The 20,014-nt window shown below is 35.2% G+C and overlaps 1 protein-coding gene across 5 annotated transcripts in view; it reads left to right on the top strand.

Annotated features, from left to right (window-relative positions):
- The first annotated feature begins 417 nt into the window (after positions 1-417).
- The window catches only part of EFCAB8 (EF-hand calcium binding domain 8), a 133,090-nt gene continuing 113,493 nt past the window's right edge, over positions 418-20,014 (top strand). For 2 of the 5 annotated variants that reach the window (XR_001625231.2, XR_008915233.1), the window contains exons 1-5: positions 418-661; positions 10,668-10,722; positions 13,276-13,330; positions 15,496-15,655; positions 17,097-17,215. Coding sequence is in view for 3 of the 5 variants with exons in the window: in XM_016426407.2 (XP_016281893.2) it covers positions 10,688-10,722; positions 13,276-13,330; positions 15,496-15,655; positions 17,097-17,215 (369 nt within the window). In the remaining 2 variants the exon portion in view is untranslated. The remainder of the gene's footprint in view (positions 662-10,667; positions 10,723-13,275; positions 13,331-15,495; positions 15,656-17,096; positions 17,216-20,014) is intronic. The other 3 variants (XM_016426407.2, XM_016426405.2, XM_016426398.2) reach the window with 3 other exon arrangements.

The raw sequence follows: 20,014 nt of genomic DNA, 5'->3' as shown, positions 1-20,014 counted from the left end.
TAAGATCTCTCAGTAATTTCACAACTTTGGATTGCCAGGGACTAACTAAAGCATAGAATTCTAAAATTAACTTTACTTCTACTTCACTTCCTTTCACTAAGTGCTGTTAGCTTCCCTATTCCAAGAAGGACTGAGACATACTTAAAAGAAAAAAGTATTGTCTTGGCTTCTGGTGGTTGACTTGGGCAAGCTCTACATACTTGCATTCTGTCATTTTCTACTTGTTGCATGAGTGTTTTGTTTGTACTATGCTGTCTTACAGGATTATTTGTATTCATTTGTCCTTGACCTATGTCCTGTAATTCTGATCATCATCCTTTATGATCTTAAGGTCACACTTCTCCTTTCATCAATAAAAGGCAAATTGCTAACATGTAATTAAAAAGTGCTGTGGGTGTGCTTTGTGGCATTCTCTTCTTCTAGTTTTGGCCTATGGAATCCTCCTCATATTTTCCCTGATGTTACTCCAAATGTAGCCAGTCTGCTACAGTCAAGTGATAGCTAACAGAGTTCCATGGTGACCTCATAGAAGAGCTGCTTGGGATTAAGAGGGGGAGCTGCTATGATGGCTTTTACTCAGGAGGACAGTTGACACTCAAATGAACTAACTTCTTTCTGCAGGATCCAGCAGGATTAGCTGGTGAGAGTCAATTAACACATGGTAAGTAGAGAAATTAGACTGAAAATATTCAAAGTAGGAGGAATATAGTAGCTTGAATACTTTTGTTTGACCATAATAGGAACCAAAGGGTGAATGGGAACTAAATAAGCCTCCAAACCAACTTTCTTGTGTAGTCTAGGATGATGCCCCTCAGTTCTCCATTACAAATCTTTACTTTTAAATTTCAACAGAACTCTCATTGCTACTTAGCAATTTAATAATCTCTTATCCCCAGCCCAAACTTTGTTTACTGCCAAAGGCTTCACTCAAAAGTTCTAGTCCTATTTGCTCTTTTTGATGATAAGATTGAGGCCTTTTTCATCTCTCTTTTCTTTTACCTCTATACCTATACTTATTCATTCTAACTTTTTAGCTATATCAGAAGTGGTATTCATCTTGAGACCTTTTTTTCCTTCTTTTTAAACTATTTTTAAACTTTCTCTTTAAACTATTGTAGGGATACTTATCTTTTCTACCTAACCAGCTACATTTGAAGAACTGGTATTCATTTTTTCCCTAGGCTAATCCCTTCTACCATTGTTCTCCTTTTTATCCCTTCATCTCAAGGACTTTGTTCCTTCAATTATTTCTTCTTGACCATATCATTAATCTCTAACCCCACCAGATTTGCTTACAAACATGTACTGATTTTCTTTTCTCATATCCCACTAGCTTTTAGCCACCATGCCCCTTAAATTGATAGCTCCTTGAAGGTAGGACCAGAAGTTCACATCCTTGAATCCTAGCACAATGTCTTGCCATAGCTCATGTTTATTAAATCTAATGGAGAGGACTACAATGCCTTTTATACCACATATGCTCAGATACTTCAGTGAATGAGTCTGAAAGCTATCCTTCCAGCCATGAGTTCTCTCTCAAGCTTCAATTCAATTACATATTTTTCACTATTTGTTGTATATTTTTGTGTGGATATCTCACTGTTACCTCAAATATGATGTGTCTGAAATCAGATTTATTTTTTCTCAAAACTAGTTCTTGGGGCAGCTAGGTGGTGGCTCAGTGGATAGAGAGCATTGTCCTGGAGTCCAGAGGTTGTGGATTCAACCTAGCTTTGTGATCTCAGGCAAATCACTTAACCCCCATTTTCTAGCCCTTACCATTCTTTTGTCTTGAACTAATACTTCTTATCCATTCTAAGAAGGTAAAGAGTTTAAAAACAAAATTGAAAAAAACCCTAAAAACTAGTTCTTCTTGACCACCTTTTTCTGTTTGGTAGTTCCATTCCAAACCTCAGCTTGCCCAGGCTCCCAACTTCCACTATTAGTCAAGTTGTCAGGTTCTATCAATTTGTTCCTTAAAACAAATATCTAGAACCTATTTCCTTACCATTCCTACTGTTAACAACCTTAATTCAAAATCTTAATTCATGCCTGGAGCACAGCAGTGGACCATCTAACTGATTATCTTTCCTTTCTTCTCTTTTTTAATCTGTCCTGCATAGTTCTGTCAAATTAACCTATCAAAAACCTGTGATACATACAAAATAAATAAAAAAAAAATTTTACTTGACATTCAAATCTTTCAAAGTCTGGCCTCTAGTGATCTTTCTAGTCAGTTTTCTTGTTATTTTCATTAGAACCTGCTAAAGGAAACAAACCAGTTTATTGATCCCTGAATATACCTTTTATTTTCTTACCTTTGTATTTTACTCAGTACTGTTACCACTTCCCTGGACTGCTTTCTTTTCATTTTAATCCTGTTCAAACTTCAAGACCCAGCTAAAATCCTACCCTTTTCAGGAATCCTCCTAGGGATATCCTTAATGTACTGCCTTGAGACTTTTTTTTTTGTTGGAACTGTTATTTTAATCTTGGATTACTTAACATATTTTAACATACTTAACATACATAACATAGAAAACATTTTGTTTTCTCAGAAAGATTGTAAGTTCTAGGAGGCTAGGTACTGGGCACTATTCTTAATTGTATTCTCTATGTGACAGTACACATAGGAGATGCTCAATATTTGTTTATTTAATAATTCTAATAAAATGCCCATCATTTGAAGTTGCCATTTTTGCCCATTGGTACATATGTTTTAATTGTTTTTTCCTAACAATGAGAATGGACTCCCATTGTTTAATCATTTATTACTGAACTTGGTTTCTTTTGGTATAGTATGGGACAAAGGAATAAGAACTGAATATAGAGTTAGGACCTGGGTTTGACTCCTGATTTTAATAATCCTGGGTGTGCCCACTTGGACAAGTCACTTAACCACTCTGTGGTCCTCAGTTTCCTCATCTATGAAAGCAAGGGTGTTATATTCAACCTTTGAGAAACCTGCAATTTCTAATCCTATGATCCTTGTAAGTAGAGATACTATGAAGAAGTCACTATATCTTTGTCTAAAAACTTTTTTTTTCAAATGTTTAAAAACTATTCAGAGAAGAGAAAAGGGTTGGCTTCTTTTAAGAAAGCCATATTTAAGAGAACCTGTAGCAGCCACAGAACCTGGGTTAGAATCATGTCTATGCCATGGCTTTGATCAGGACACATAGGAATGAAGTAAGAGAAAGTACCAAATAGTCAGCCTGCGTGAGAAGCTCCTGTGTAGAAAAGGTAAGTCCTTGAATATAAGCTGAGAGTTGATATGTGGAATAATATTATCTCAATGATCATAGTAAGTAAAAGCTACAGACCTAAATGGAAATTTAACTAATGGCTTTGGGAAAATTAATAGGTCAAAGAACAAATTACTGAGATAATAATATTAAAACATTGAAATAACTTATCAAAACTTAGGAAATAAGCTGTTGATGTAGTCCTCAGAGGGAAATTTAAACCTCTGAAAACAATAAAAAAAGGAAAAGTAACAATTTAAAACAGGAAAAAAATTAGCAACCTTGAAATAGGAAAAACAAATCTTGAAAGATTAAGGGAGAGGAAAAATGTTAAAAACAAATCTACAGAACTGATCACAATTAACCTGGTTCTTTGAAAATACTAAAATAATAAACCATTAGCTAATTTTATCAAGAAAAATAAAAACCAAATTGCCAAATTAAAAACAAACCAGGTGAATTTGCAATACAGAAGAAATAAAAATAATTATTAGAAACTGCTTTATTATATGTTGAAAAGAACTAAGAATTTGAAAGAAGAGAGGGTATTCTAATATCTCTAGGAGACTACTTTTTCCAGTAAAGCTCTAAAAAGGCCCCTGAAGGAATAATAAAGGGAACCAACTATAAACTCTACCCAGACAAGGACTTAAAAAAAAAAAAAGACAAGAATCCTGCAGAGGCCTTAAATAGAAACAAATTAGGCATATGGCATATGGGAAACAACTTGGTCCCCCACATAGGGAAGTCCAAAAGCCCTGAACAATATCCTTCAGGCACCTTGTGCCTGAATCACAACAGGAGGCAAGGCCAGATAATTATTGCAGTCTTAGTCACTATACTCAGGATGAAGCAGGGCCTACCTGCATCATCCACAAGTACAAGAGCAGAGTTGGACCCACTTCCAATCTAGATACTGAAGCTGCTAATGTTGAATAAACCAAAGAAAATGCCAAACAATGAAGATATAACGTTGGATTGAGATAGATGCTTAACAAGTAAATCCAGAAGACAGTAACTCTATAAGTCTGCTTAGAATCTGAGGGAAAAAAAGTGACATGAACACAAGGACTCAAGAATGCTTGAAGAAATCAAACAAGTAATACAAAATGTTAGAGAGGAAAAAATGGGAAGAAGAATCAATACCTTAGAGCAGACAGTGGGAAACCTTATCCAAGAATGCCCTGTAAATTAGAATGAGCTAAATAGAAAATGATCCAATGAAATAACAAATATTAAAATAATGTTTTTCTTAAGAAAATATACAGAATATAACATAAAAAGCAATTGACCTGGAAAATAGCTCAAGGAAAGAGAAAGTAAGAATCATTATACTATCTGAAAAATTTAGCCCCTTCCCCCCAAAAGCATGGATATCATATTTCAAGAAATTATAAGTGAAAACTGCCCAGATGTCTTAGAACTGAAGGGCATAGTAAAAATAGGATCTAGGGTTCAACTTCTGAAACCCCCAAATGAAAAATCTCAATGTCAAAGCCAATATCCAGAGCTTCTAGGTCAAAGAGTACAAAATGCTAAGAAAAAGATCAAGTACCAACAGGTCTCAGACTGGATCACAGAAGATTTGGCAGATTTCAGTTAAAAGGAAGGGAGAGCTTGGAATATGAGAATCCAAAAGACAAAAGATTAAAACTAAGAAAGGTAAGTAAGAGAGACAGTCTGTGTTTGATTCTGTTCTGTTTTGAATTACTTAGATGACAAAAATAGAATGTATAGAGGACTGTACTGGGGAAGGAAATCACTCATATAATGTGTGAATGAGATAAAAGGTATTCAAACATGGACAAGGTGGTTGACAGGGGAGTAGGCTTTCTAAGAATTGCATTTTCATTTGAGCTGAGTAAAGGGAATTGAACACAGTTATACACATACATTGTACAGAAACACAGTAAACCCAAACAAGGAAATAAGAGATGAAGAGGATGAAGTCTAAGAGGGAAGGCAGGATAGGTAAAGAAATAGTACTAAAACAAATTTTAATATGATGGAGAGATTAAAAGGAAAGGAAGAATGAGTAAAAACCTGGGAGCTGAGATGGGGAGAAGGAAAGAGAAGAGGTATATAATAGAATAAAAACATTGTTTATAGGTCATAAGTATTAGGCAAATTCTTTTGCCACATTTTTAAGTGTTAAGAGAGTGGAGGAAAGCTTGGGAGAAGTACAAAAGGACAGCAATGGAGGAAATAGATAATAATGATCATTATGAAGGTAATTGAGATGAACTCATCCATAGAATGGAAGTGTATAGCAGTTTAGGATTAGAAAGTAATAATCCAACAATGTTATTTACAAAAAGTATGCTTGAAAAACAAAGATTCATATAAAGCTAAAATGAGGGACTGGAACAGAATATTTTGCTTTATATGAACTTAAAAAAGGTAAGAATAGCAGTCATTTCAGTTAAGGCTGAATATAGATATGATAAAATGAGATAATAAGCAGAGAAACTGCATTTTATTGAAAGATATTGCTAATGAATCAATATCTACTTAGAGCAATACTTATATGCACTGAATAGCATAGCATCTTAATACTTAAAAGGAAGTTTAATCAAATTGTAGGGAAAAATAGCCAAAATTCAGTACGATAGTGGGAGATCTCACTGAGAGGTATCCCTTTCAGACCTAGAGAAATCTAATAAAAAGCTAAACAAGAAAGAAGCTAAGGATCCAAATAGGACTTTAGAAAAATTAGAGATGATAGATCTCTGTTGGTTTCTTTAAAAAAAATTTTTTTTAACCCTTACCTTCCATCTTGTATCAGTTCCAAGGCAGGAGGGTGGTAAGAGCTAGGCAATGGCCATTAAATCAGTTGACCAGGGTCACTAGGAAGTGACTAAGGCCTGAACCCAGGATCTCCTGTCTCTAGGCCTACCTCTCAATTCACTGAGCAACTTAGCCTGCCCCTCTGGTGATATCTAAATGAGAACATAAAAAAGTTCATATTCTTAGATCTCAACCATGCATGGAAACTTCATAAAAATTAAGCTTGGATTGGAGCATAAGAACCTCATAAAAATTATAAACATATCATTACTCATCACAATGCAATAAAAGGCTTTAAAGAAAAATTTAAAATTAATTGGAGATGAACAATTTTAAAGAATAATGTATCAAAGAACAAATCGTAAAAAGAATTGAAAACTTAATCAAGGAAAATTATAACAATGAAATGGCATATAAAAACTTATGGGATGTGGCTAAAGAAATCCTTAAAGGAGAAAATATCTCAACACTTTTATCAGTAAAAGAGAGAAAGAACAAACCAATGAAATGGCCATGCAACAAAAACCTCAGAAAGAGCATGTCAAAATTTTGAACTAAACAAGAAAAAATTTCTGAGAATTGCTGTGCTTTTTGTGGTGATGAAAAATATGTGGCATATGATGGTGATGGAATACTATCGTGTTCTAAGGAATGATGAAGTGCTTGATTTCTATAAGAATTGGAAAGACCTATGTGAACTGATAAAGAGGGAAATATGCAGAACTAGGAGAATATTATGCACAGTAACAAACATTCAAACATTGTGGAATGATCAAATGTAATTGACTTTGCTACAAAAAAGCAATGCAATGATCCAGGACGACTCTGAAGGACTTTTGAGAAAGGATGCTATTGACAGCTAAAGAAAGAACTGGGAGTAGAAATCAAGACGAAAACATATGATTTAGAGTTTTGGTTTTAAAAGGTTATTCTATTACAGAAATGAATAATATGGAAATAGGAGTTGAGTAATAATATAATTGCTTGTTAACTCTGATGGGGATAAAAGATGAAGGAGGCAACAAGAATTATGTAACCATGGAAAAAAATTAAAAATCAAATCAAACAAAAATCATTCTGAAAATCAAAGATATTAAGATTGAATGCAAAAAAGCCTATTGAAATAAAGAAAACTAGTTGGTTTTTTTGAAATAATAAAAAGATAAATAGCTAATCTAATTCTTAAAAAGAGGAAAACTACAGTCATATAAAAATTTAAATTTCATTGTATTTGAAGTGGAAATAAAAGCTTTAAAATTATTTTTATTCAATTAGACATCAACAAAACTGATAAATGAAATGCATAAATTAAAAAAAAAACGTAAAATACCCTCACAGAAGAAACAGATTATTTAAGCAATCCAGTATCAGAAAAATAAGTTGAATAAGTGATAAATCCCAAATTGTGGTTGGGATGGGGACAAGGGAACACAAGGTTTAGGTGAACTTACTAGTGAATTTTATTAAACATTCAAAAATTAATTATATGAATTATTGAACAAACAGGAAAAGAAGGGGCTCCCACCAAAACTTTCTATGATGCAAACATATTTTTGATCCCTAAACTAGAGAAAGACAAAGTAGAAAAAGAAAACTGTAAGCCAATATCACTAATGAATATTGATGCAAATTTTTTAAATAAAATGTAACAAATAGACTATAATTACCATTTTTCTTAGTAATCATGACATTTTATTTTTATTATCATATAAAATACTTCCATATTAATCATTGTTGTAAGACACTCTCAAGCATAACCCAAAACCCCAAACAAGACTATAAATATACTGATGTGAAAGATAGTATGCTTTGGTCTTCATCCTTCTGATTCCAAAAGTTCTTTCTCTGGAGGTGGATAGCATTCCCTATTGTGTGTTTTTCAGGATTGTCCCAGATCCTAGCATATTTGAGAGTAGTCAAGTTGTCACAGTTGATCATTGTATGATATTGCTGTTACTTTGTGCATTGTTCTTCTGGTTCTGCTTATTTCACTCTGCATCACTTCCTGTAGATCTTACCAGCTATTTCTGAAATCATCTTGCTCATATAATAATACTATTTTTAAAAAATACACTATGACCATGTTGGATTTATATCAGGAAAGTGGGTTTGGTTTAATATAACAACTATAAACTGAAACTATTAGTTACATGAATGTAATTATAATCCAAGTCTTTTGACAAAATCCAGCACTTATTCCTGTTAAACACTAAAAACTACATATTTTTCTCACTATAGTAAATTATATCTATTTAAAGCCAAGAGTGAACATTTTATATAATAGAGAGCAGTTAGAAGTCTTTTCTAGATAAAACAGGGACGCCCACTATCATCACTACTACTTAAAATACTCCTAGAAACAGATATAGCATTAAGACAAGAAAAAGTTACCTAGGGAATAAGCATAGGCAAAGTAGAAATACAATTATTGCCTTTTGCAGATGATATATCTTATATGATATACTTAAAAACACTAGGAAAGTAAATTTAGAATTATTTAGAACAATTTTTTTGTGTGTGGTTATGAGTAGTTTATTTTATTAAGTACTCACTACAATTTCCTCTTGTCTTTCATTAGAGAATCTCAAAGAATGCTTATTTATTATGTCTAAAATAGAAAATTTCAACAAAGTAGCAAGATATAAAGTAAGGGGGCAGCTGGTTGGCTCAGTGGATTGAGAATCAGGCCTAGAGATGGGAGGTCCTAGGTTCAAATCTGGCCTCAGACACTTTTCAGCTGTGTGATACTGGGCAAGTCACTTGACCCCCTTTGCCTAGCCCTTACCACTCTTCTGCCTTGGAGCCAATACAGAGTATTCACTCCAAGACAGAAGGTATGGGTTAAAAAAAAAAGATATAAAATAAATCTATATAAAGCAGTATTCCTTGGTGTTGCCAATAAAACCCAGAAAAGAGATAGAGAAATTCCATTTAAAATAGCTAAAGAATATATTAGCTACAGAATATATAAAATATTTGGGAGTCAACTAAAAAGCATCCAGAAACTATATGAATACAATCACAAAACACTCAGCAGAAATACAAACTTAACAATTGAAGGAATATGACATGTTCATGAGTAGTTTGTGGCAATAGAATAAAAATGATAGACCTAAATTAATTTACTTTATTCTTATTCTGTCTCATTCTAATCAAATGATCACAGAATTATTTTATAGACCTAGAAAAAGATAATAAAATTCAACTGGTTGAACAAAAAGTCCAGAATATCAGTGAAAAATAAAAGGGAAATGAAGGGTCTGGCAGTACTACATATTAAACTATTATAAGATGGCTGTCAAGATTTGGTACTGATTAAAAAATTGAGAGGTTGATTGGTGAAACAGATTAGGTAGGTATGCAACATAAAAAGACAACAAAACTCAGAATTTAGAGGAAGTTAATGAGAATGTACAGTAATAAACTGAAACCCCTCCTCCCAAGATCTTAATGCAGTCTCAGAAAATTGAGCAAATTGTACATGAAATTTCTAAAGGAAAATTTTTTTTCTGGGTCAGATGAATTTACAATTAACAAAAATGATTCTCAAAAATACAAACTCCTGATGGGAGATATGATCCTGATACCCAAACCAAGGGGAGAAAAATGATAGAGAACTTTTTCCTTATCGCTAATGAATATTGGTGCAAAAATTTTACCTAAAATCCTCACAAGGAGACTACAATCTATCCAGAAAGTCATTCGCTAGGACTAAGTTGGATTCTATAGATATTAGTGCAAGTTGGTTCAGCATTTGAAAAACAATTAGTACAATTACACATAGAAACAATAAAAATGAGAACCATATGATTATTTCAATAGAGAGGGGAAGGAAATAAAACATACATATAAAATGTATTATATGCCAGGTTTTGTCCTAAGGCTTCACAAAATAACATTTCATTTGATCCTGAAATAGCTATTTTGCTGTTATCTGCATTTTACTGTTGAGGGAACTAAGGCAAACAAGGTTATATGACCTCCCCAGTTCACACAGCTGAAAAACAATTGTCTGAGGCTGGATTTGAATCCCAGTCTTCTTGATTCCAGGGCCAATATTGTAATGACACTTAGCTGATTCAAGAACAAGCCTTTGATAAAATACAGCATTCATGTTGAAAACCCTAAAAAGCATAGGTACAGAAAAGCTCTTTAATATGGTCAAAAGCATATATTTGAATTCAATATTTGTTAGTGTTTATAATAAAGGAACATTTCCTTTGGCTTTCCAGTAGCTCTGTGAGAATAGGTAGTTAAGATCATTAGCCTTATTTTTATAGTTGAGAAAACTGAGAGTCCAAGGCTTGCCCTTGGTCACCCTGCTTATAAGTTTTGGGACTGGGCTTCCCATTCAGGTATCTTGACTTCAGTTCAGTGACTTCTTCTCTAAAACGAATAGAGTTATTACTGGCTTGTGTTTTTAATTGTTTTGCCAAGAATATGGAATTCAGCTTCTGTACTTGGAATCAAACATAACTAAAGTAAACCTTGAGAGGACTGAATTAATGATTTTGGTCTCATTCTTTCTGCTCTGATTTATTGAGCTTAAGCTATTGGCTCAGTCATTCTACACAAAACTCATTGTTCATTCTACACAAAACTCATTGTTAAACTGATTTTGATTCCTAATTTTAGGTCATCTAAAACATCTGGGGATGAAAAATCCAGAGAATGAATCTCCTCTTAAAAGGTAAGGAAGTCATTGTAGCTTACGGGGCAAAATGGACTGTTTTTGGAAGTCACTGAAGTATATATAGGTTGGAAATATGTTGTTCACTATTGACTATATTCTAACTATGCTCAGTAGTCTATGTGTCTTAGTGGGCAGGAATTAGAATGGAGTGTATGTTCTTATGTAGGTCCTTTCCCTCTGATTTGTTCTCTCCCCAGTTAACTTGTTTTTGTAAGGCATGGTGATTGTAAAGAGAAGAGCCACCTCCTTTTGATGAAGGCTTTTTAAACACTTTTTAGCAAGAACCATCAAATGAAATCATTCCCTTATTCAAATTAATCCTGGGCAAGTTAAGTAATTTACCAAAACTCATACAGAGAGTAAAGATGGGAGGGAGGGATTTGCATAGAGAATTGGGTTCATATCCTAAGTAAGTGGCAAACCAAACCATCTGAGTGGTAAAAGTTCATTGCTCATGGAGACGCCAGGGAAAACTGCATAGGGGAGTTGGCCATTTGAGCTGATCCATCTTAGGAGAAGAAGACAGGAGGTGGGTGTTCTGAGCTAACATGGGTCCATTAGATGGATGTTGACTATACTCTTTCAACTGAGAACCTCACATCATATTTCACTGAACTGATTAAAAAAATTATATGGGTTGACTTTCTGGAATAGGGTAGCAGAAGAATCTTGGAGGAATTCTATTAATAAAAAACCCAAAAGATTTCAACAATAATTTTTTTAAGAAAAAAAAAGGAAGAGAAAATGGGGATATTACAAAGGCTTATTTGTTTAAGTATTTCCCAAGAGTTTCCTATATTCCTAGAGGTGTGCTAGACCTCAAAGTTTTTATAACCTCAGTATGGAGATGAGATTCAGGCATGAAATTGTTAATGATATATATCCATTTACTATTTTTTTAATGTTGAGATAAAGGAGCTCAGAGAAGGGAGAAATCACTGAATTAGGGAAGATGGGGAAGGTTTTTATAGAGGTAGAATTTGAGTATTTTACAACATCACAGAATTTTAAAGGACTTAGTCATCTAGACCAACTTGTACCTGAACAAGAATTGTCATTAAAGCATGCCCTGTATTCATGATGGTGAACCTATGGCACACATGCCACAGATGGCATGCATAGACTTCTTTGTGGGCACCCATGTCAAGGACCCAGTGGGCCTATCCTTGAAGCACAGAGTTCACCAGAGTTCCTAACTAGAAAGTCAGAGGGAGGCACAGCTTGGCTGCTCCCTCCCCCTCTCCTCAGTAGAAGCTAGTAAGCAGGTCTCTTAAAGAGAGCACCCCTTGAAGGACAAGATTCCCCACCCCATCTAGAATACAATGGCCTCTTAATTACCCTTGGCCTGAGTGAGACAAAAACAACTTATGTCTTTATTATCAGAGGCAATGAGTGTCTTTACAAAGTATTTTTGGGATTTGGGGATGTATCTTTTGAGTTTGTACTTTAAAAATATTCAAAACTATAATTTAGTGATTTGGGAATAAGTTTTATGGTCCTGAGGCTAGGCTTAAATAGCCTCTTTGCTGTTCTACAGGTCCCTTCCCCAGTTTCTTTTGCAAGTAAACTTGGGCTGCTTTAATTTGCATTCTTAGTTCCCTCACCTCTCTTTCAGGGATGTCTGCCCTGAAGGAGAATAAGTAGGCTAGAAGCTCTGGGAAACACCATAGTGGCTTGTCAGAAGTAGCAATCAGTCCTGCATCCAGATTAAAACCTGACTTCAACCCTTGACCATTTGCTAAAAAGGTTAATTTGGAGGATACCTTCTTCAGGAAGGCTGGAATGTGATGCGGTGAATGGGTCAGGGTGATGCTATTTAATGTGAGAGTTATATTTTTCCTATAAATAAGGGGTTTTCCTGTAAGCTGGGGCTTTTTTGCTTTTTCTTTTTCCCCCTGGCTGCCTTTTTCTGTCTCTCAATAAAGCTTTGCATTTGAAATGACTTCTGATTCCTTGAATAGTGGATAAAGAGTGTACTTTGAAATTGAAATTTGAAATCCCTCAATTTCTGCTTCACAGAAGTTGGAGAAGAGCTAGATTTGAGGGGATCATAGCTGAAAACCCTAAAGAGCACAGGTGAAGAAAAGCATTTCAATACGGTCAAAAGCATATATTTGAATTCAATACTTCTTAATGTTTATGATGAAAGAACATTTCTTTAAATTTCCAATAGTTTTGAGAGATAGGCAGTTGAGATCATTAGCCTCATTTTTATAGATGAGAAAACTGAGAGTTCAAGACTTGATCATGGTCACACTGCTTGTAAGTTTTGGGGCAGGGCTTTAAACTCGGGTATCTTGACTTCAGTCCAGTGATGACCTTTTCTCTAAAATGAATAACATTATTACCAGTCTGTTTTTGAGTCATCTTGTCAAGAATAAGGAGTTCAGCTTCTGTACCTGGAACCAAACATAGCTAATTGATCCATGAGAAGATGGAATTTGTGATTCTGTTCTTTTTTTCACTATGTTCTGATTAAGAGCTTAAGATATTGGCCCAGGCTTTTAACATAAAACTCATTGTTAAACTGCTTTTGATTCCCAATTTTAGAAAATCTAATGACTCTGAGGAAAATCAAACCAGATATGACACCTCATACCTCAAGGTAAGGAACTAATTGTAGTTAAAGGTCTGTGATTCTATGCAAAAAACATTTCTTCCTATCTGGGAGAAACATTAAAATGGGCACAATCTCTTGTAGTCTAGTAGGGAGATAGAAGAAATGGACAACTAACTAATATAAGAGGTATGATATCTGGATAGAAGAGATGCAAACAGAACTGGGTGTCAAAAGATCATTACTGGTGGGCATGTCAGGGGAAGCTTCATAGAGGAGGTAGCATTTCAGCTGAGCCTCCTTAGGGGATGAAGCCGGAGTGAGCATACTGGCCATAGAGAATTGCATGCGCTGAAAATAGGTCCAATTGATGAACCTTTTACAATGATTAATGATATAGATTGGCTCTCTGGAATGGGAAAAGCAGAAGGATCTGGGGAGAAATTCCATTAATAAGAAAAACAGAAGATTTAAATATTTTTTTTTTCTAAGAAAAAAGGAAAGGAAAATGGAGAATACTGCAAAGACTTATTTCATCAAATATTTCCTAAGAGTTCATATTCCCAGAGATGTACTAGACCTTAAAGAGTTTATAGCCTCAGTGTGGAGATGAGATTCAGGCATGAAGTAGTTAATAATGTATCCTTTTACTGCTTTTTTTTTTTAAATGTTGAGATAAAGGAGCTGAAAGAGGGGAGAAATCACTGAATTAGGGAAGATCAGGAAGGCTCCTTTCCTTCCTTCCTTCCTTCCTTCCTTCCTTCCTTCCTTCCTTCCTTCCTTCCTTCCTTCCTTCCTTCCTTCCTTCCTTCCTTCCTTCCTTCCTTCCTTCCTTCCTTCCTTCCTTCCTTCCTTCCTTCCTTCCTTCCTTCCTTCCTTCCTTCCTTCCTTCCTTCCTTCCTTCCTTCCTTCCTTCCTTCCTTCCTTCCTCCCTTCCTTCCTTCCTCCCTTCCTTTCTCTCTTTCTCTGTTTCTTTCTCTCACTTCCTCTCTTTTTCTTTCTTTGCTTCTTTGCTTCTTGCTTTCTTTCTTTCCTCTGACTTAGACTTAGTACTATGCATTTGTTCTAAGGCAGAAGAGTGGTAAGGGTTAGGCAATGGGGGTTAAGTGACTTACCCAGGGTCACACTGCTAGGAAGTGTCTGAGGTCAGATTTTAATTCAGGACCTCTCATCTCTAGGCCTGACTCTCAATCCACTGAGCCACCCAGCTGCCCCCAGGAAGGTTTTCATAAGAGAAGTAGCACTTGAATAGTTAACAGCATCACAAACTTATAAGTTATAATTGTATAAAATACCTATATAATTATAAGTTAGAATTAGTCATCTAGACCAACTTGTACCTGAACAAGAATTGTCATTAAATCATGCCCTACGTGGAGTCATCCAGTATTTTCTTGATGACTTCAGGCATGAGGAAAGACCATTAGTTGCTTTTTGGAAAGTTTTAGGAAGAAGTTTTTTTTTCTTCATCTAAGACTTAAAGTTTGTATCTTTTCAACATGTACCTATTGCTCTTTGCTCTGCCTCTGAGGATAAGAAGGAATTTATTCTATTCTCTGAAAGCTTCTCAAATACCTGCCCCTTCAAGTCTAATTTCATATGATTTCATGATTCCCAGTAGTGATGATGGTGGGCATCCCTGTTTTATCTAGAAAAGGCACCATTTTAAGACCCTTCATCATCCTAGTTGTCTTTTGGATACATTTCAGTTTATCAATGATCTTTCTAAAATGTAATGTCTAGAACTTTATCCAAATTATTGATGAGTACTGAATGGAACAAAGGGAAGGGAAGGAAGAACTGTTTTTTTAATTCTTAAATTTTTTATTAAAAAATCCCTTACCTTCCATCTCAGAATCAATACTACATATTGATTCCAAAGCAGAAGAATGGTATAAGAGCTAGGCAAAAGAAGTTAAGTGACTTGTCTAGGGTCACACAGCTAGCATAATCTGAGGCCAGATTTGAACCCAGGTCCTTCTGACTCCAGGCCTGCCTCTATCCATTGTGCTACCTACCTATTTCTGCCCATTCAATTCGAAGGGCTGTTATTTAATTCCTTATATATCAGCTAATATCACCAGCGGTTTTCAATTTTTCCTCTGAAGAGGATGTCTTCTAACCTCCCTTTAAATTGGGTGTGCTTAAAAATGGTACTTAATTGAATATCAACAGAGTTAGTTAACTCTCCTTTTCTGTTGTATCTCCTCAAGTCCAATAAACCCAGAAAGAAGTTCAAGGATTTGCCTCCAGCTGAGACAATCACAGAAAGCCTGTCTTCCTGCTCCCAACCAGAGACAGAAGCATGTATTGACCAGGAACAACTACAAATACTGGAAAGAATGTTTGAAGAGACTGCAGACCATACTGGAGGTAAAACTAGTTTGACTCAATTTCTGTGGTATGAGTATGATAGAAGAGAAAGTGAGAGGAGGTTCTTTGATAGTGTTAATTTATTGAGAAGTGTAGAAATCCTCTTTTCCTTAATTTAATAAGCATACTAACCTCATTCAAGCATATCTGAGTTCAGGTCTTGCCTCTGACACATACTGATTGTGTTACCTTGGGCAAGTCACTTTACTTCTCATTGCCCTAGGGAACTCTCTCAGACTTTGTAGGGCAGGCAACTGATCTGCATTGGTAGAGGGAATCTCCTCCTTAGATATCACACACATCAATGCATTCACAGGTCCAGTTGAAAAAATTCAATTCAATTAAATAACACAAACTTTATTAAGTGCCTACTGTATTCTAGGCACATGGTAAGTGTTGGGAATATAAAGTAGCAAAAGATATCCTTGTTCTCAAGGAGCTTATAATTTAAAACCAGAACATCCAGCCTTGTTTATCATGATTAGAATCATAGAACTTTGGAGTTAGAAAGGACCTTAGAAATAATGGTATAGGAAGAGTAGTCCTGGTGTAGTCAGGGGATTTAGGTTCAAATTTCATCTCTGACATTTTTATTTGCATGACTTTGGGCAAGTCACTTAAGTTCCTTAGACCCCAACTTCATTTGTAAAATGAATTGGAGTTGGACTTGAGGGTCCTTCCAAGATCTTGGATCCTCTTAACTTAACCTAGGGTCCACAGATTTCCCTAAGGGGTCCATGGTTAGATTTAAAGAGGTCTGTGAGCTTGGAGGAAAGAAAAAAAACCCTTTTATTTTTTACTAATCTTTGTTTTCCTTTGACATCTTAAGAATTTTATTTTGTGCATTTAAAAAACATTATTCTTTGAAGAATAATAAGCTTCACCAGACTGCCAAAGAGGGGTTTCTGATTAAAAAAAGATGAAAAAGAACTCCTCCTGTAGCTAATCTCTCTCCATCTCTTCTTTCCTATTCTACCATCATTTTTGTTAAAGTAAACGTGGAGGCCCAGAGAGAGGAGGCAGGTCATCATGTTTTCCTGACAAGAACCCTTTGTAAACCTTTGAATACTGTGTAAATGTGACCATTGCCCAAGCTCCCTCATTTAGCTAGTGGCAGAATGTAGACTAGACTCTGGGTCTTCTGGTCATGGCATTAGTGCTCTTTCCACTACTTTTTACCACCTTTCTATCACACTGCCTCTTCCAACTCTAATCATCCATATTTTCATGGAATAAATTGTCTTCTGAATATGTTTGGGGACTCTGATTTTTCACAGAATCTGTAATCTTCAGCTGTTTCTCCCAGATGAAGTTACCTGCTTGGTAACACGTGCACTGTCTTGGTTACTTTGCCCTCCTAGAATATCAAAACACTTGTGTATGTAGATGTATAATAAATGATTATTTGAATTATTGAATTGATTTTACTTCTACTTTTCAGCTTTGACTATGGAAAGTTTTCAAAAGGTGATGAAGGAGGCATTTTCATCTTTGACTGATGAAGCTGTAGAATACATGTTTTGGAAGGTGGATGCAGATTGTGATGGATTGGTGACCTGGGTAAGTAAGCCTTCAGCTGTTATTGGCAACTAGAAGTAATGGGCATCAGGAGATGGGAAGTTGTTTTTTTTTAAGTTTATTTAATTAATTTAGAATATTTCCCCATAGTTGCATGAATCATGTTCTTTCCCTCCCTTCCTCCTGGCCCCCCCCCCCCAACCCCCATAGCCAATGAGCAATTCCACTGGGGTGGGGATGGGGAGTTGTTCTTGCAGCAATGAGGAAATCTTTTTTTTAAATTAAGAAATTTGTGATACATTTAACTTTAAATGAGTATGACAACAAGGGGAATAGAGAAAGACATAGCAAGTATGAGTAGGTTATAGTATATAACCATGGAGGAATGATACGATTTGAAAAGAAGATGGTCTGGTCACCTGGTAAGAATTGGGGATGATACTGGTACTCATAATGTTAGGAGAAATTGAGCAAAGTCTCAGAGTGTTGGGTTGATCCTTTGCAGTAAACCAGCTTGATCTAGGACATGATCAAGAGTTACACAGAATGGACAGACATTGATGAACATATCTTTTGAGGAAAACTGAATTGAGGTCATAGATCCATTTGAATGCTAATATCCAATTTAACTTATAACTCAGTTTTTCTTAAAATATTAAAATGACAAGCATTTATTAAATACTTATAATGTATCACTTATAATGTTTTGTGAAGAGCTTTACAAACATTATTTCATTTGATCCTCACAACAACTCTTGGAGGTAGGTGCTATTCATCTTCATTTTACATTTGATGAAACTGAGGCAATCCCTTGCCTAGTGTCCCATAACCAGAAAGTGATTGATATGGATTTGAACACAGGTCTTTCTGACTCTAGGCCCAACACTATTCACTGTGTTTACCTAGTTAAATATATTTTACTTTTGTATAGTAAAGTAATAGCCGATATGTATGGTAATTGTCAATATATAAACTGCTATTTTGAATCTTTTCTTTATTTAGTGTCCCACTTAGTTTGCATAACCATGAGCAAGTCATTCAATCCATTTGGACCTCTGTTTGCTTATCTGTTTTTAAAATGAGCAAGTCAGATTAGATTTTTACAATGTCTTCCATATCTGTATTCTATGAAACCTCTTTCCATATTTCTTTATATTCTTCACATTTGTCATTCTTCTACTAAAGCTCTCTATTGCTTATCATGGTATAAATGGGACCCTCATCTTGCAGTATATTAGTAGAATGAAAATTCTGGTAGGTCTTGCCAAACTGGTGATAAGCTGTATGTCAAGAAAGGTGATCATCAGCCTAGCTGAATCAGAGAGCCTTATTAACAGCTTGGTCATAAGCCTTTAGAGGTGGGCAATCAGGATGGTGAAAGTTCATGCCTTATGAGGACAGGATGAAAAAATTTTGAGCATATTTAGCCTCAAGAAGAGAAACTTGGGAGGGAAATGGTATTTGAATGGTTATGTGTAAGAAAGACAAAACTAGGCACCATGGGTAGAAGTTCCAAAGAGGAAGATTTAAACATGATATAAAGAATAATTTTTGTGTGATAAAGATGATGCTATTTATTTTATTTCTTTAAGTATTTCTTGGTGCCATCTTCAATTCCCCCCTCCCTTTTTCTTTTGCATATCATCTTATAGCACTTATTACCCCAATATCTTCCTGTGAATGATTCTTCTAATTGCTATAATAGTGAATATAATTTTTGAGAGTTACAAATAACATTTTCCCCATATATTAACATATATAATTTGATCTAATTATAGTCCTTAAAGAAGAAAGTTTGACCCTTTTCCCTCTCTTATTTACCTTTTCATGTTTCTCTTGATCTTTGTGTTTGGATATCAAACTTTACTTTTAGTTCTGGTCTTTTCTTTACAACTACTTGGAAATCTTCTATTTTTCTGAATGCCCACACTTTCCCCTGGAAGTATATAGTCAGTTTTGATGGATAGGTGATCCTTGGTTGAAGACCCAATTCTCTTGCCTTTTTGAATATCATGTTCCAGGCCTTGTGATCCTTTAGTGTGGATGCTGCCAGGTTTTGTAGGATCCTGATTGGTGCTCCTTAGTATCTGAATTGTCTCTTTTTGGCTTCTTGTAGAATTTTCTCCTTAACTTGAAAGCTCTGGAATTGGTGTTATATGAACTCTTTCAATGTCTATTTTGACCCCTTGTTCAAGAACATCAGGGCAGTTTTCTTGGATGATTTTTTGTAGTATGATGTCAAGATTTCTGTTTATTTCTGGCTTTTCAGGTAGACCAATGATTCTCAAATTGTCTCTCCTTCCTCTGTTTTCCTGATCTGTCATCTTCTCACTGAGATATTTTATGTTTTCTTCTATTTTGTCAGTCTTTTGACTTTGATTTATTAATTCTTGTTGTTTTGCAAGATCATTGGCTTCCAGTTGCCTAATTATGGTATTTAAAGACTGGTTTTCCTTTTCAGTTTGGTCTGTCCTGCTTTTCATGGTGTCCAGCTATTTCTCCAATTGGGAATTCTTGTCCTTTAAACTGTTATTTTCTCTTTGAACTATTTTCCCACTTTTCTTGCCAGAAGGCTTCCATCTTTTTGATAAGCTCCAATTTAAATTCTTCAAGAGCTTATGGCCAATTTCCATTTTTTTGGTGCACTTATTTGAATTTCCTCTAGTTCCTCTGTAGCCTGGGTTTTTCCTCCATAAAAAGTTTCCAGGGTCAATGCCTTCTTTTTGTTTTTTTTTTTTTGGAGGGAGGTTATTGTTCCTGGGCACAATTTGCCATCACTGTGGAGGTTTTTCCTTCCCTTTTTAGTCAGAAATCTGAATGAGATGGGCAGGCTCTCTGTGT

The sequence above is a fragment of the Monodelphis domestica genome, chromosome 1, assembly GCF_027887165.1.
Source record: "Monodelphis domestica isolate mMonDom1 chromosome 1, mMonDom1.pri, whole genome shotgun sequence".
NCBI classification, from domain to species: Eukaryota; Metazoa; Chordata; class Mammalia; order Didelphimorphia; family Didelphidae; genus Monodelphis; species Monodelphis domestica.
Note: the sequence above shows the minus strand (reverse complement) of the source record. Positions and strands in the feature narration are given on the sequence as shown.